The sequence below is a fragment of the Drosophila persimilis genome, unplaced genomic scaffold (assembly GCF_003286085.1).
Source record: "Drosophila persimilis strain 14011-0111.01,24,50 unplaced genomic scaffold, DperRS2 tig00000002-arrow-pilon, whole genome shotgun sequence".
Taxonomy (NCBI): Eukaryota; Metazoa; Arthropoda; class Insecta; order Diptera; family Drosophilidae; genus Drosophila; species Drosophila persimilis.
In genome coordinates, this window is record NW_020825289.1 from 9,325,794 (window position 1) to 9,339,079 (window position 13,286).

A 13,286-nucleotide genomic window follows, 5' to 3' on the forward strand; every position below is an offset into this window, starting at 1 on the left:
GTGTGCACGTCACTCGGCGGCTGTCTACCCCCTCATCCCTCTGTCGGTGTCTTTGTCACTGCCCGCCTGCAAAAGCTGAAACGTGTTAAATTTATGGTTTGATTTCGCTATGGCATTGCCAATATGCCAGGTTGGCGATGCCCGCCCTTAACCCTAATATTTATGGCCAATACGTGAGCACATGTGCCGCAGGAGCTCCTCACGAAAAATCTCCGCCGCTCGCTGAATGATGACACCATATCAGAGATATGACTCACATCTCTGCACGGAGGAAGGCAACTATGCATACACTCTGAAAAAATCTATTTAATTCATGCAAGTAAAGCTTATTACAAAAAATTTATCAGAAATACATGACTTCAATATTTTTATAGAATATTCATAATCCCTACAATTATTATTTGATGATGTGTTATATAACACAAACTATTTCTAGTTTAGTTTCTTTCAGTTCATGAAAGACTGCATTGGCTTCTACTTAGCGCATTCACCTTTTTGCCGGTCATGACTGTATGTGCAAGTGCAGCGCCAATTACTGGCGCTCACGTAAAAATCACGTAAGTTTAAATTCACTTTAACATCATTAAGACAAAGTGCGCACACACTGCGGTTCTGTTTCGACTTAGAAGAAGGAGCATGAGCTGCAAATGCAGGCCACAGCAAGTGAGCATACGGAAAACAGTCTAATGAAAATTTAAGTGGTGCATGCTTGATTTAGCAAATGAGTTAAGTTGAGTCGAGTGGAGTGGAGTGGAGCTTGCCATGTGTGGCTCTATGAGGCTGAGTGCTCGGCTCCAGTCAGCCGACAGTCGAAAATAACGTAATTATACTCGTTATGCGGTGCTCGTAGTGTGCAGTAGGAGTATCTGCTTTTTGTACCAATGTATGTATGTAGCAGGCAGAGGGAAGGGCCCCGATCGCATATATGCATGGGATCTATACGCTTTAGCCCTGTCTACCTCTGAGTATGAACGAGTGCATCCATAGTGATAAATATATTTGAAATTTACAGTCCAATAATTATTAAACAAAGAGGATTTCTTTGGTAATTCCCGGGTATCGCATAGTCGGAATACAGATTTCTTGGTTTCGTCTTTATTAAATGCCGCTCATGTAGTTGCAGTGGCTCTATGGCGTGTTTATTGCCACATCGAGCTATGGTTGGAACTGTGCTTAGGGCTGGGGGCTAAAAGGTTCTCCCACTGACGATCCATAAATCTATTTATAAACACGCCTAATCTCTGGCTGGGCGCACGGCGCCTTCTTGGACCGCCCGCAGTGCGCTGTTTGAATGCAGAAGTAAAGCCGATTCTGGTGCTCAGTGGTTGGGTATGGCGTGGTGAGCATTTGGGCAACGGAAGTTTGGCGGACTGTCTCATCTCAAGGCTGGCCATAACCTTTGACCCATTAAGATAAGCGGTGGCCATAAACGTGGGCAACAAACAAAGCAGCGAAAATGAATTATTTGGCTGGGAATTTGGCTTTCCCTTCCCAAAGCGAGGCGATAAGCAGACGGGGTCGGAGGAAGTTGGCTGTGGGGGTTATTCTCATTAGTCCCAAGAACTGTGTTGCGTTATTCTTTCCTCTCCCCCGCTGGTCAACCTCAAATCGAATTCCAGCCCCAGATCGAAATGCAAATCATTATTTTAGCAGCTGGGAGTCGCTGCCAGAGTATCTATCTGCCACTGCAGGCGAACGTGCCCCGGTCGGGTCCACGTCTCATTGCGGCACATTTCGCATAAGTATCGGCAACTCTGGAAACTTATTGATGCGCATAAATCAGTGAGACCCTTCGCCGTGCCCGTGCCCGTGCCCGTGCTCGTACCGTGCAAGGGCCAGTGCTGAGGCATGCACTCTCTATGCATGCGAAATCACTGCAGTAGAAAATTAGAAGATTTTCGGTTCAGACAAGATTCGGTTACAGTGCAGCTCTCTTCATCTCGCTCTCTGTCTGCATGTCCCTCTCGCACGTAACTGCAAATCGTGTGGCAAGTGCAACATCTGTGGCAATGCTCGCAATGGAGTCATACGGAAAAGCAGCCACCAAAAACGTGACAACGCCAGCAGCGGCGACAGCAACAGCTATAAGAGTTGATGCGACATCTATGTAACGTGCCGCACATCTGTTCTCCCGTCGCCCACTGGTCCTCTGCCCACCCCTACCCCGGGGGAATCATTGCAAATTGCAATTAACGTTGGCTGCTCTAATTAGCTCAGACGAGACCATACCATACCGGAGCCGACCAGCCTGGAAAGGAAAGGCTATGCCATGGTTCAGTTGGCTTCACTTTGAGAGCATAATTAGCTTAATTCTTAAAAAACCCCGAAAAACTATACAAGCATAATTTGCTAAAATATTTTTAAACGGCAGCTACTTTAGCGCCAATTAGCTGGACAGAAAGGGCTTTGGTGCTGCTGCTGGTCGGGTGGCTGTTTAGAGCCCCCTATCAATGGGTCGTATCATCAATCAAAGGCTTTCCAGGTGTAAAGCACCCAAAATAACATCGTAGGTAAGTCGGCGAGTGCTTCAGTGAGCTCCTACAGCTGTGTGTGTGTGTGTTTGCGATGGTATCTCTGTCTGGTTGTTGCCACAGATAATTTGTTAAAAATATAAAAAAGAAGCCAACAAAATGACAAATGAATGGCGAAAGGTAGGTGAAAGGGAGAGTGAGAGCGAGAGCACGCGCGCAAATATTATTCATCCATGAAAACCAAAGGTAAAAAGTAAGAAGTTATAATGAAATTATGCAATACCATGAAAAGCTTTCATTTAATTCAAAACAAGCTCTTACAAGATTCGTTTCTTTTGCCACGAAACCCACCCTCGACTTCCCCCATTGAAACTGCAATCCTTTGCATCTTCGACTCCATCTATCACTATGCGTTCCAATCAATCTCGCAATATTCCTCCCCTCGGCGGCGTTGCACCATCACTTGCTTAACTGTTAGCCTTAACTGATGAATAAATTCCGCCATCACCAACCTTGGTATGTAATTAATTAAATTAGCTCGGAAAAAATTTTACCGTTTCATTGAATTTAAGTCTGATGAAAACAGTTAAAAATAATAAGCCCACACGCCATAAAAAGGCTTGAGCAACCATATATTTCTGTAAATAAATGTGGAGAGGCCGCTGAAACTGGAATGGCGAAATGCCGCCAGTGCAATCAAGCTGGTCACGAATGCGCCACGAAATAATCAGATGATAAATACTTTGTATGCAGTGCTGCAGATGCAGATTCAGATACAGATACATATGCAGATCCAGCGGCAGGACCTTTGCTATGTTTGCATTGCAATTGCATATTTCGCTCGCACTCCATTTAAAAATAACTTTTAACTTGATTAAAAATGTCGGTGGTGGCGGCTGGGTGGGACGGAGCTGAGCGGAGAGTAGCGGAAACGGATGTGAGAACGGGAAGAGCAAAGTGAAATCTTGTGCAATTAACTTAAAGCTAACTTGAGTGGGACGAAAGGACAGGGGTGGCTAAGAGACGGGGGTCAGCTTCGCTTCAAAAACTAATTGACATCGTTGGCCTGGCAGCCGCTGACAGCTGGCGCTGAGAGTTCTCTACCAGCTCCTCCTTTGCCAGGGTGGTGTGCCGTCTCCGCATGCTGTTTTTCACTATCAGCCCATCTGGCCTTCTCCTTAAAGGCTCGCAAATATTTTCGCAATCTCCCCACCGCCTCGGATCCATCTGCTGCTGCGCTGGCAGTTTTAATTTAATTTTACACCGAATTCTGCGCCATGTCGTGACCATCGTCGTTCGTTGCAGGCGCCAATTTTCGCGCGTCCTTTTTGCGGCCGCACTGCAGATTGCACGGATTGGAGATTGGGAGTACAGAAAGCTAAAGCAGGGTCTGGAGCGACTATTGTCAGTGCCATTAAAAAAGTTAGCCCGATTTGAGCTTGCACGCTTAATGGCCAAGATTTTAATCAGAAAATGAGTTAAAAGCCAGCTGGCGGCAGTACGAGGAGCAACCCCGAACATCAACATCAACATCAACCGTTGACGATATCCTCCGCCGGATTGCCACGGCTGCCGTTGATTATTGTGGCGCCTTTTGCCACAGTTACTTGCACACGTCGCCCACGGCCGCATCGCGCTGAGGTGCCACAATGGGTTGCCACAGTCGGTAAAAGTTCGGCGCATTACAAAAGTTTTATCTGGGAAGAAAACAAAAAACTGCATTAACCACAGACAACATTTCGGGTAGAATTCATCATCATCCTCTGATGCAGCCCAACTGTCAATCTCACTGGGTAAATGGTGAGCAAAAGTTCACGAAGCTGTGGAAAATCATGGAGGCAATTCGAGATAAATAAAATTCATCTGGAGTATTACTCAATCACAAATTTACTAAAGCATTTTTTTCGGTTCTCAGTAATTGATGAAAGCAATGAGAGAAGAAACTTCAACCGAAGTTGAAAGAAAAATGTCCTTGGTGTTTTAATTGTTAAGAAATTTTCAATTTATATTGCAGCCAAGGAAAAAAGTTTATTCTTCTTGATTATGTCATGGTTTAACTAATGGGAGGCTGGAATTATCATTTATCATTTTTAATTGCCTTTTGAAATAATACCTCTTTACCGCCAACAGCTTCTGGTCTCAGTATATTTAATTGATCGGATGCTGACTTTTCCGAATTAGACTTATATAGGAACTCGTTCGAATACAAATATCCTTCGTACAGTATAGCCTTCAGAACGTATTTTTTAATTACCACCGTACTTCTTATCTACTCTTTAAAATAGTTAAATGTAATACAAAAAAAAGCGCCAACATCGTATCAGTACATACATATTTTTTCCATATCAGTAAATGCTCTGCTATCTATAATCGCTCGCTGGTTGGACACTTATTGGCAGCCTAATGGGGCTGTGATTTACAGTGAGCACTCGAAATGGGACTTCAACGCACTTCAGAAGCAATGAGAATCAGAGTTTTCCCTGGGTTTCTCTAATCTCCCGTGGAACATTCGTGTAGGGCCTGACCATAGCCAGAGGTGGCCGACCGTCAAGAGCAACCTGAAAATGGAATTAAGTCAGTCCTAGTTCCGAGCAAATAGTGGATGCCCATTCGACATTTTTATATGAAACCGAATTGAAAACTAGAGTACTGGATATGTCAGTGAGGTGGACCCAATGGACCACACGCTGGGGCTTCTACTCAACTCGCCAGCCTTTATTGAATCGGACAATCATTTGAAGAGCTTAAGCTACATCGGGCTGCTGTTGCTGTTGCTGCCCATTCAGCGGCGCAATGGGTTGCAGTGACCCCCATTCCAATGGCTTCCACGTGAGGGGCTCCATTGGCTTCATGGTGAACAGCGGTGGAAAGGGCGTGAGTGGAGCGCAGTCGGAGCCAGTGCACTGGGTCTGGGACTGGCTAGAATTGCCACTGCCACTCTGGCTCTGGCTCTGGGTGCCATTCTCGGAGGTTTGCGTCTGGCAGCCGGGACCGGTCTGGGTCTGGGTCTGAAGGCCGTCGGCTGAGTGCTGCGTTCCTGCGTCCCCACAGTTGCACTGCACGTCGAGAGGCGCTGCCTGATAAAGGATAAACGTTTACAGGATTGTAGTTTCCCACTGTCAGAGAGCCATGTATGCTGTTGTTCTACTCAATTTTCATTACATTCAGCCCTGACAGCACGCACAGCCCGGCAATGGCCACGGCAACCACGACGACGACAACTGGCAGAGCGAAACTACGTTGGTGGCCTTTCATGCTTAATGGTCTGAGAACAAACTTCGACTGACTACAATCTAGTGTGTGTGCGCACATTTTAAAGCGTTAACAGCTACAGCTACAGCAACAGCAATGGCCACATAGAGAGATAATTGAATGTACGAGTATCGCCGATGTGCGGGCAGCTCGGAGGTGGCCGATATGTCGGCTTACAAATTGAATATTTATGTGCCTTTTTCATTCGCACTGATGCCCTCACTATGTAGTTAGGTAGTTTTGCTATAAGATACGCGTAATTTTCACTCAGAATACTTCGTTCGGTGAATACTTCTCCCAAGGAAAATCCAGAGCTTGTTAATGCTACACATCTTACGTATTTCAGTAGTAATTATTGTTAAATATTCATGAGAATTAATATGAAATATTACCCTTGTACTCGTATAAACACTGTGTCTATTTGGTTAAGGTCAATTGTGTGGCCCCGGGCGGAATCGAATTGATAGTCGCATGCGATTTGTGAATGCTCATTTATTGGATATCAGATTTGGACCTATGCTGCGGCTGGGGTGCCGGCAGCAGGAGTGGTCACTTTACCTGAAGTGCCGGGGGCAGCGGTAGTCACTGGGACGGCACTGCTGGCCGGAACGTCCGTTGTTGGAGCCAGAGTGCTGACAGTACTGGTAGGAGCCCCGCTCGAGCTAGCCACGGGGCCGTTGGTAGAGGGGGAGGGCGCGGCAGTGGAGACGGTGGGGACACCGTACTTAAGACAACTGTCGAGGAGGTCGTATGTGGCGGCCGTGTCACGGACGTAGTTGCTCTCGGTGGTGTTGGTGCACTGGTATTCCGTGTCCTGAATTGCCTTCATGCTCTCACTTAGGCTGCTGGCCGAGCTGGCGGAATTGGTGGCAATATCGTAGATGAGGGAGACGTCGCTGTTGGCCTGCGGAGCATAGTTCGAAGTCAGTACAGGCAGGGCCCTGCTCCGCCCTGGCCCTCGGGATCGGTACTCACCGCGTTGGCGTAGCAGGTGAAGAAGGTGCTCGTGTCGTTGTCGCTGTCGCAGGTGGTGAAGGCACTGCAGAGAGAGGTGACCTCCTGCTGGTAGATCGTCTGCTGTTTGGCGGCCTGAGCGGTCAGATTGGCCGCCTCTGCGCTGGCGGTATTGACGCAGGACTTGTACGAGCTAGAGAAGGTGGCAGCCACCTCGTTCAGCATCGGCAGATACAAGCTGAAGCACTGCGTGGTCACGTCGGCCGTGATGGTGGTATCGAAGGTCTGAGCGTGCGCCAGGTATTGGTCCAGGGCGCTCTGCAGTTGCGTCTGCACGGCTCCCGGCTTGGCCTGCGAATCAATTGGAAATTCTTTACTGCCCTCAATTCCGAGACCGAATGGGGAAGGGAGATGGAAGGGGGGCTAATTACTTGGGCGACGAGCACGCTGGCGAGGATTAACACACTGCAGAGAAGCTTCATGTTGTTCGGTGGTTCTGATTTTACTGTCGGTGGCAGCCAGGAAGCTCCAAAGCTTTATATACTTGGTGGTACCGTCGCGACTGGAGGCGGATGATTGATCTGTTCGCCTCGATGAACTTTTGTGAATTTTCGTGAATTTGTTCTGCTCTGTCTCTGCAATTAGTCTGCGGTTGGGCGGCCATCAATTAGGAAGCATTAAGTTGTATGCGTAATACCCGGAGTCCCAAATTGCTTTGCATGTGCATTTCAATCGAGTGGATGCCATTCACGTGTCGTCAGGGTCAAATATAGAAAGCGTTAACGACTGATAAGGAATGCGGGAGCGCTTACAATAAAATGTCCATCACTTTTAACTTGTCCAACGGAATCCGGCAGCTTTTAGGCTTTGTAAAATAGATCTATAGTGGAAGTCGTTGGCTCCAATTATTAGAGGAATTCCCAAAATTGTTGTAACCCTGGGAATCGAAAAGCATTTCAATCATTCTCAGACTTTCCCTTGGATCTAGTCCATGCAAGTCCCCTATTATTCTCTTTTCATTTATAATAACCGTAAAGTTATGGGGCCGGAGATGTCTCCTGCTGTGCGTTGCAAACAGCTTACGAATCTTAGAACATTCCACTCAAGGTATTAACTTTCTTGTTCTCGCACAAACGTATGCTACATATTTTCCACAGTTTTAGGGACACTGAATCGATATTTGCAGACGGTCCGATAAGCCAGCATATAAACAAACCATGCATCAATGTCAGATTACACGGCCAACTTTCGGTGACTTTAGGTGGAAATTTGGCTACTTTTTGTCAGTCGAGCGTTAGCAGAGACATGACACCTGCGACTATTATCATACTGCTGGTGCTGGGTCTGGTCCCTGCGATGTGCCTGGGGGTAGGCTGAAGACGTGACCTTTCTATTTGCGGACAGCCAGTTTACCGAAGGAATTTTTCCTTGCAGGCAGTAGATGAACAGCCCAAGACTCTGAAGAACCTGTTCTCCTATCTGGAAACCAATGAAACCACCACCAAGCAATGCTTCGCTCGCTACTTGCCACAGTTGGAGAGCCAGGGTACCACCTGGTCGAAAAGCTACAGCAGCTGCCTGAAGAAGTCCACAAGTGAACGCCAGTCGCTGGACACGAATGTCAGTGCGGCGCAGAATCAACTTCGGGAAGCTGCCATGGGCATAAGTGCATTTATAGACCACTGTTTGGATATTTCCGACGCCTTGGACTTCTTCAACTGCTTTGCCAAAATGGTGAGTAGCCAGCCGGCAAGGTATAGCCTAAATCTAACCCCCATCTGTCCAAGCAGTCCAAGCAGCAGTTGGCCACTGTGTATACTATTTCATACAACGCCTCAGAGGATGCCCTCAGCCTGAGCCAGCAGTTGAGCACCATCGATGTGGAGCACTACCTGTGCACGAATCGCACCGAGCACAGCTATGTGGAGGGGACGGACCGGGTCTTTAGAGACCTGGACCAATGCCTGCAGCAGAGTGAAGAACATTAAAGCTTGGGTTAATCTACCACACATATTTGTGCTCTTTAATACAAATAATCGCCTGCGTCGACTCGGCACTGGCTGAGCTCCGTGTAGGCCTCACGCAGGTTTTCAATGTAGTTCTTCTGTGCGTCCAGGGTGCAGAGTAGATAGGTGCGATACACATCATCGTAGTCCTCCCGAAGTCGCGTAAGTGCACTGGTGGAATTGTATGTGATTTCGGAGAGAATGTCAATATTGCGACTCCCCTGCGGCATTGAAATGGTGGATTAGAGACAGAGAAAGAAGTTAGACTCCTACAACTTACATTATCGCTGATGCACTTGAAGTAATCGAGATCATTCTCCAGGGTGTCACAGATGTGGAGATTGCCACACACTTCACTGGCGCCCAGCTCAATTTGTAGTCGCTCCACCTCCTCGTCTATAGAGAGCTCAATTTTCGTCTCGTTGGCCGTCTGTTCGCACAGATCAAAGGCATCGGAGAAGGTCAGCGAAGCATTAGCGCAGGCTAAGAGATAGTCATCGTGGCACTCATCGATGGTAATGTCAGGCATAGGGGTCAGCCAGTCAAATCCCAGGGCCTGCGTCCGCACCGCCCATAGGCCCAGCATAAACAGAGCCAGCCGCATTTGGCGACAGATGGTTTCGCCTAGTCGCTTGTGTTCTCGTACTGAATTCATTTGGCCGCAGATCTCAAATGCCGCCTCGACGGTGCTGCTGCCCCGATAGCGTACTCAATCCAGTATCTTGTGTCGCCCGGGAAGTGTCTAATTGATCAGTTCCTAGCAATTCCCCCATTCATTTTATTGTCCCGATCGAAGCCCAACAAATATACAGTCCGGCTTGTTGAAGCGGAACCCGCGCAACTACTTGAAAAGTACTCAACTGTTAAGCAGAATTACTTTAAAAAACGAGGAATATAATAATGTTTCAAATGTTCTACGATTCCAGGTCGGACTGTACCACTAACTTACACAATATATGAGTATAGTATCAGCATTTGACAAGTTCAGGTGTTTCTTTATCTCTCCGCTGGCGTTCTCATTGATTGCAAGTGTTATTCCGTAGCTCAAACCTGTATAATCCGATCTCTTACACGTTCTGGTAGCCAGTAGACCTCCGACTGAGTTCTGCCCCTTATCTACTTCGATTAACCGAATTTCTCAATATACGTCGGCAAGAAAATACTCGTATCCCCAATGTGCAGGCACGGACAACAGCAATTTCGAAGAGAACTGAAAAGTATTCTACATTTTAGCAACTGTTTTATTTAGGCCTTATTTCTGGCTTCAGTTTACTCATGGGCGCAATAAATAAATTGGGAATCGTTGAAACAGAGCACGACCTTAGCTTCTTAGAAGAAGCGCTTAAAGAGGCGCCAAGTTCCCTTGTGAGCCATCGGCAAGGCCTTCTCAATATCCTCCTCTGGTGCGTTCGGGGACTCTTCGGTGATTGGACCATTAGTGGGAAGAGGATCTGCGGTTGAAGGAGCAGGGGTGGAAGGAGCAGCGGTTGAAGGAGCAGGGGTGGAAGGAGCAGCGGTTGAAGGAGCAGGGGTGGAAGGAGCAGCGGTTGAAGGAGCAAGGGTGGAAGGAGCAGGGGTGGAAGGAGCAGCGGTTGAAGGGGCAGCGGTTGAAGGAGCAGGGGTGGAAGGAGCAGCGGTTGAAGGAGCAGGGGTGGATGGAGCAGCGGTTGAAGGGGCAGGGGTGGAAGGAGAAGCGGTGCTGATGGGAGCTTCCGTCTCTGTTGACGACTCAGTGGAACTCTCTGTGGACGACTCTGTAGAACTCTCTGTGGTCGATGCTGTAGTGGAACTCTCTGTGGAAGGCACCTCTCCTCCAGCTAAGCAAACAGTGAGGTTCTCATCGCAAGAGTCCATGTCGTGGGCATATTCCACACGGGCGACATCCACGCAGTCGGTCAGGTCAGTCTCGATGACGCTGTAACTGGCGCTGATACGGTTAAAGTCCAGGTTGGAGTCACTGTTCAAGGTGAACATGGTCTTGTAGCTGTCGGAGGACTGAAATGTTGTCAGATTAGATGGGATTCCTTTGAAGAAAACTTCAACCTATACGTACGGCAAGTCGGTAGCAGTCAAAGAACTTCAAACCATCGACTTCGGCGTCGCAACTGGTAAGGCTCGTGCACATGGCGTTAGTGCGGTCCAGGAGGCTCTGACGCTCTGAGGCGCTCTCGGCGGTAAGGGCTTCCCTGGAGGCCTGGGCGGTGTTGATGCAGCCGTTATAGTGCAGGTTGTAGTTAACGATGACCTCCCTCTGGTCGTCCAGGTAGTGGTTGAAACAGTCGTTGACCAGCGTGGACTCATCGGCGCGGGCGTCGAAGGTAGAGATCATGCGGGTCATGGCGAACTGCTGATGGGACAGCATGGAGGCGAGGTCCGCTGGGTGCTTGGGCAGCTGGGCGCTGCAGCTGGCTGCCAGCATGAGGCACAGGGCAAGGGCAAACTTCATGGCTGGAAAAGCGCGTGATCCTTGGGAGTTTACGTATACGCGAATGGCGGACCTAAGAATATTACTGGAAGCCCCTCGGGTGAGGCTCTGATTTTTATAGCCCCTGATTATCAGATTTTGTGGTCAAAGGGAAATAGCGCTCGAATGTCTTATTACGGCCTGATTAAAAGCTAATTAACTTATTATCTTGTACCTCATCGTTGCCGTGATTCCTTCCGATTTGGTTTTTAATAAGTTTTGTTCTGACTAAACAGCTCCGAAATATCGATTGTCTCATGGTCACGGGTGTTTCAATAAAAGCTCCTGCACTGCGGGAAATACCACAGTTCTAAGAAATGGCTAAATTAATACCTACGATCTCAAATAATGCTAGAATTAGCAAGAATCTTATCTGAACATTAAAATAATCATAGATTTTATTGTTCCTTCTGGAATAAACGACCTGTGCTCCCGTTCCAGAATATATTCTTGGCTTTAAAAGTTATTTTTTCAGTGTTTGACATGTGGAATTCTTATCTTTAGGCCATTTTTAATTGCTTCGTCTCATAGTGACCAGCCACGATTGCCGTGAGTGGGGTTTTTGATCACGCTAAAAGACGCAAGACTAAAATGTACTACTTTATCGACGACTTTCCAGATAACACTTTAATACTCGATTACTCTTGTCTTTTCTATATCACTATCAAACCAAACCTATAGCTATTCAATGAATCATCAGGTGGCCTCTGGCTATTATTATTTCATTTATATTGAACACCAATCCAAGGGTATAAACGATATCAACGTGACTTTTTAAAAACTAAAAAAACCGGTGGAATCTCCCTAAAACTCACCCATCTACATAACAATAGAATAATCAGGCTTTCTAGGTTTTTTTTTTTCAATAAATAGTTAAGATAAAAATACATTTATGCTTTCTTTATTGTAGGCTTTTAAATTGAATGTTTAAGCAACTAAAGTCTTAGTTTTGCTTGAGCCACTTCTGAATATTCTTCAAAATCTGTTTCACGTCTCTGTTTCCGTTGCTCTCAATCTTGCTGATCAGATGATTCAAGTCCTCTTCAGGGGGCGACTCCTTGGTTCCTTCGGTGGTGGTAACTGTAGAACTCTCTGTTGACGACTCAGTGGAACTCTCTGTTGACGACTCTGTAGAACTCTCTGTTGACGACTCTGTAGAACTCTCTGTTGACGACTCAGTGGAACTCTCTGTTGACGACTCTGTAGAACTCTCTGTTGACGACTCTGTAGAACTCTCTGTTGACGACTCAGTGGAACTCTCTGTTGACGACTCTGTAGAACTCTCTGTTGACGACTCTGTAGAACTCTCTGTTGACGACTCAGTGGAACTCTCTGTTGACGACTCTGTAGAACTCTCTGTTGACGACTCTGTAGAACTCTCTGTTGACGACTCTGTAGAACTCTCTGTTGAGTCTGTGGGAGGAGCGGATGTGGTTGGTCCTGTCGTTGGAATATCAGCTCCGGACATGCAGGCGCTCATATCCTCGTAGACAGCAGCAGAGCTCTCGGCATATTCGCGCTGCGTCTTGTTGGTGCAATCGTATTGCCACACCTGGATTTGGCGGTACGTCTCCTTGATTTGGGCCACCAGCTCGTTCGAATTGGCAGAGATGGTGAACATGGACTTGGCGTTTTCGGAACCCTGCAAAAACGAATATAAAGCACAGCGTGTGATTACTTTTGTTTGGGTGCGGGTTGGGGCGATTTCAACTTACGGCTTGGGCGGTGCACGAAAAGTACTTCTCGGCGACATCAATAGAGGTGCACTCCTTGAGGGCTTGACAAGAGCTCTCGGCGGAACTGTCGATGGCGGTACGGTTGGGCTGGGTGTCATCGTTGATGGCTTCCACCTTGAGCTGCGCCGCGCTGATGCACTCCTTTGTTTCCGTATCAAATTTCTCTCCGACCGCGCTCATCTCCGCCATATAGTAGGCAAGGCACTCGAGAGAGTGGGAAGCGTCGGTTCCGACATCACGCGTCTGCAGCACGAGCCGCATTAAATGCTCCTGCGGTAGAACCACGGGTTCGGACATATAGGCCTGGCTGAGGCCAACGGCCAGGAGGAGTACGCACACTTGGGCGTACATCTCGCTACTGTAGATTGATTTACTCGGGGTAGTTCGGATTTCGTTTTTGGGA

The 13,286-nt window shown here is 47.6% G+C and overlaps 6 protein-coding genes across 7 annotated transcripts; 1 reads left to right on the plus strand and 5 right to left on the minus strand.

Moving 5' to 3' along the window:
- Positions 1-4,714: 4,714 nt before the first annotated feature.
- LOC6590185 (uncharacterized protein YMR317W) lies at positions 4,715-7,165 on the minus strand. Of its 2 annotated transcripts, XM_026985817.1 has the most exons (5): positions 7,109-7,165; positions 6,699-7,028; positions 6,282-6,627; positions 4,803-5,029; positions 4,715-4,745 (listed from the first exon to the last, which is right to left on the minus strand). In XM_026985817.1, the coding sequence occupies exons 1-4, from the start codon at positions 7,157-7,159 to the stop codon at positions 5,019-5,021; spliced, it is 738 nt and encodes a 245-aa protein (XP_026841618.1). In that variant the 5' UTR covers positions 7,160-7,165; the 3' UTR covers positions 4,715-4,745; positions 4,803-5,018. The 2 variants fall into 2 exon arrangements, with proteins under 2 accessions (XP_026841618.1, XP_002016338.1); XM_002016302.2 differs by lacking the exons at positions 4,715-4,745; positions 4,803-5,029 and having other exon boundaries at positions 6,238-6,627.
- LOC6590184 lies at positions 5,130-5,728 on the minus strand. The gene is made up of 2 exons (XM_002016301.2): positions 5,634-5,728; positions 5,130-5,548 (listed from the first exon to the last, which is right to left on the minus strand). Exons 1-2 carry the CDS (start codon positions 5,724-5,726, stop codon positions 5,216-5,218), a joined length of 426 nt encoding a protein of 141 aa, XP_002016337.1. The 5' UTR covers positions 5,727-5,728; the 3' UTR covers positions 5,130-5,215.
- An 817-nt stretch (positions 7,166-7,982) lies between the features above and the next one.
- LOC6590282 lies at positions 7,983-8,665 on the plus strand. Its single transcript, XM_002016303.1, has 3 exons — positions 7,983-8,045; positions 8,112-8,411; positions 8,468-8,665. The coding sequence occupies exons 1-3, from the start codon at positions 7,983-7,985 to the stop codon at positions 8,663-8,665; spliced, it is 561 nt and encodes a 186-aa protein (XP_002016339.1).
- Positions 8,666-8,668: 3 nt separating this feature from the next.
- LOC6590283 lies at positions 8,669-9,727 on the minus strand. Its single transcript, XM_026985818.1, has 3 exons — positions 9,633-9,727; positions 8,964-9,559; positions 8,669-8,904 (listed from the first exon to the last, which is right to left on the minus strand). Exons 2-3 carry the CDS (start codon positions 9,336-9,338, stop codon positions 8,701-8,703), a joined length of 579 nt encoding a protein of 192 aa, XP_026841619.1. The 5' UTR covers positions 9,339-9,559; positions 9,633-9,727; the 3' UTR covers positions 8,669-8,700.
- Positions 9,728-10,012: 285 nt separating this feature from the next.
- On the minus strand, positions 10,013-11,271 carry LOC6590284 (putative GPI-anchored protein pfl2). The gene is made up of 2 exons (XM_002016305.2): positions 10,737-11,271; positions 10,013-10,678 (listed from the first exon to the last, which is right to left on the minus strand). Exons 1-2 carry the CDS (start codon positions 11,127-11,129, stop codon positions 10,013-10,015), a joined length of 1,059 nt encoding a protein of 352 aa, XP_002016341.2. The 5' UTR covers positions 11,130-11,271.
- Positions 11,272-12,032: 761 nt separating this feature from the next.
- Positions 12,033-13,282, minus strand: LOC6590285 (cell wall protein IFF6). Its single transcript, XM_002016306.2, has 2 exons — positions 12,863-13,282; positions 12,033-12,789 (listed from the first exon to the last, which is right to left on the minus strand). Exons 1-2 carry the CDS (start codon positions 13,232-13,234, stop codon positions 12,091-12,093), a joined length of 1,071 nt encoding a protein of 356 aa, XP_002016342.1. The 5' UTR covers positions 13,235-13,282; the 3' UTR covers positions 12,033-12,090.
- Positions 13,283-13,286: the final 4 nt, after the last annotated feature.

Bases quoted from the DNA above. Each gene is read 5' to 3' on its own strand.
- LOC6590184 (XM_002016301.2), bottom strand. From the start codon at position 5,726: ATGAAAGGCCACCAACGTAGTTTCGCTCTGCCAGTTGTCGTCGTCGTG. The intron at 5,549-5,633 runs GTAATGAAAATT...ATCCTTTATCAG, and splicing joins GCGTGCTGTCAGGGCTGAAT to GCAGCGCCTCTCGACGTGCA.
- LOC6590185 (XM_002016302.2), bottom strand. From the start codon at position 7,159: ATGAAGCTTCTCTGCAGTGTGTTAATCCTCGCCAGCGTGCTCGTCGCC. The intron at 7,029-7,108 runs GTAATTAGCCCC...ATTGATTCGCAG, and splicing joins CCAGCGTGCTCGTCGCCCAA to GCCAAGCCGGGAGCCGTGCA. The intron at 6,628-6,698 runs GTGAGTACCGAT...TATGCTCCGCAG, and splicing joins TCACCTGCTACGCCAACGCG to GCCAACAGCGACGTCTCCCT.
- LOC6590282 (XM_002016303.1), top strand. From the start codon at position 7,983: ATGACACCTGCGACTATTATCATACTGCTGGTGCTGGGTCTGGTCCCT. The intron at 8,046-8,111 runs GTAGGCTGAAGA...TTTTCCTTGCAG, and splicing joins TCCCTGCGATGTGCCTGGGG to GCAGTAGATGAACAGCCCAA. The intron at 8,412-8,467 runs GTGAGTAGCCAG...CTGTCCAAGCAG, and splicing joins TCAACTGCTTTGCCAAAATG to TCCAAGCAGCAGTTGGCCAC.
- LOC6590283 (XM_026985818.1), bottom strand. From the start codon at position 9,338: ATGAATTCAGTACGAGAACACAAGCGACTAGGCGAAACCATCTGTCGC. The intron at 8,905-8,963 runs GTAAGTTGTAGG...TCAATGCCGCAG, and splicing joins TCAAGTGCATCAGCGATAAT to GGGAGTCGCAATATTGACAT.
- LOC6590284 (XM_002016305.2), bottom strand. From the start codon at position 11,129: ATGAAGTTTGCCCTTGCCCTGTGCCTCATGCTGGCAGCCAGCTGCAGC. The intron at 10,679-10,736 runs GTACGTATAGGT...ACAACATTTCAG, and splicing joins TTGACTGCTACCGACTTGCC to TCCTCCGACAGCTACAAGAC.
- LOC6590285 (XM_002016306.2), bottom strand. From the start codon at position 13,234: ATGTACGCCCAAGTGTGCGTACTCCTCCTGGCCGTTGGCCTCAGCCAG. The intron at 12,790-12,862 runs GTAAGTTGAAAT...TCGTTTTTGCAG, and splicing joins TTTCGTGCACCGCCCAAGCC to GGTTCCGAAAACGCCAAGTC.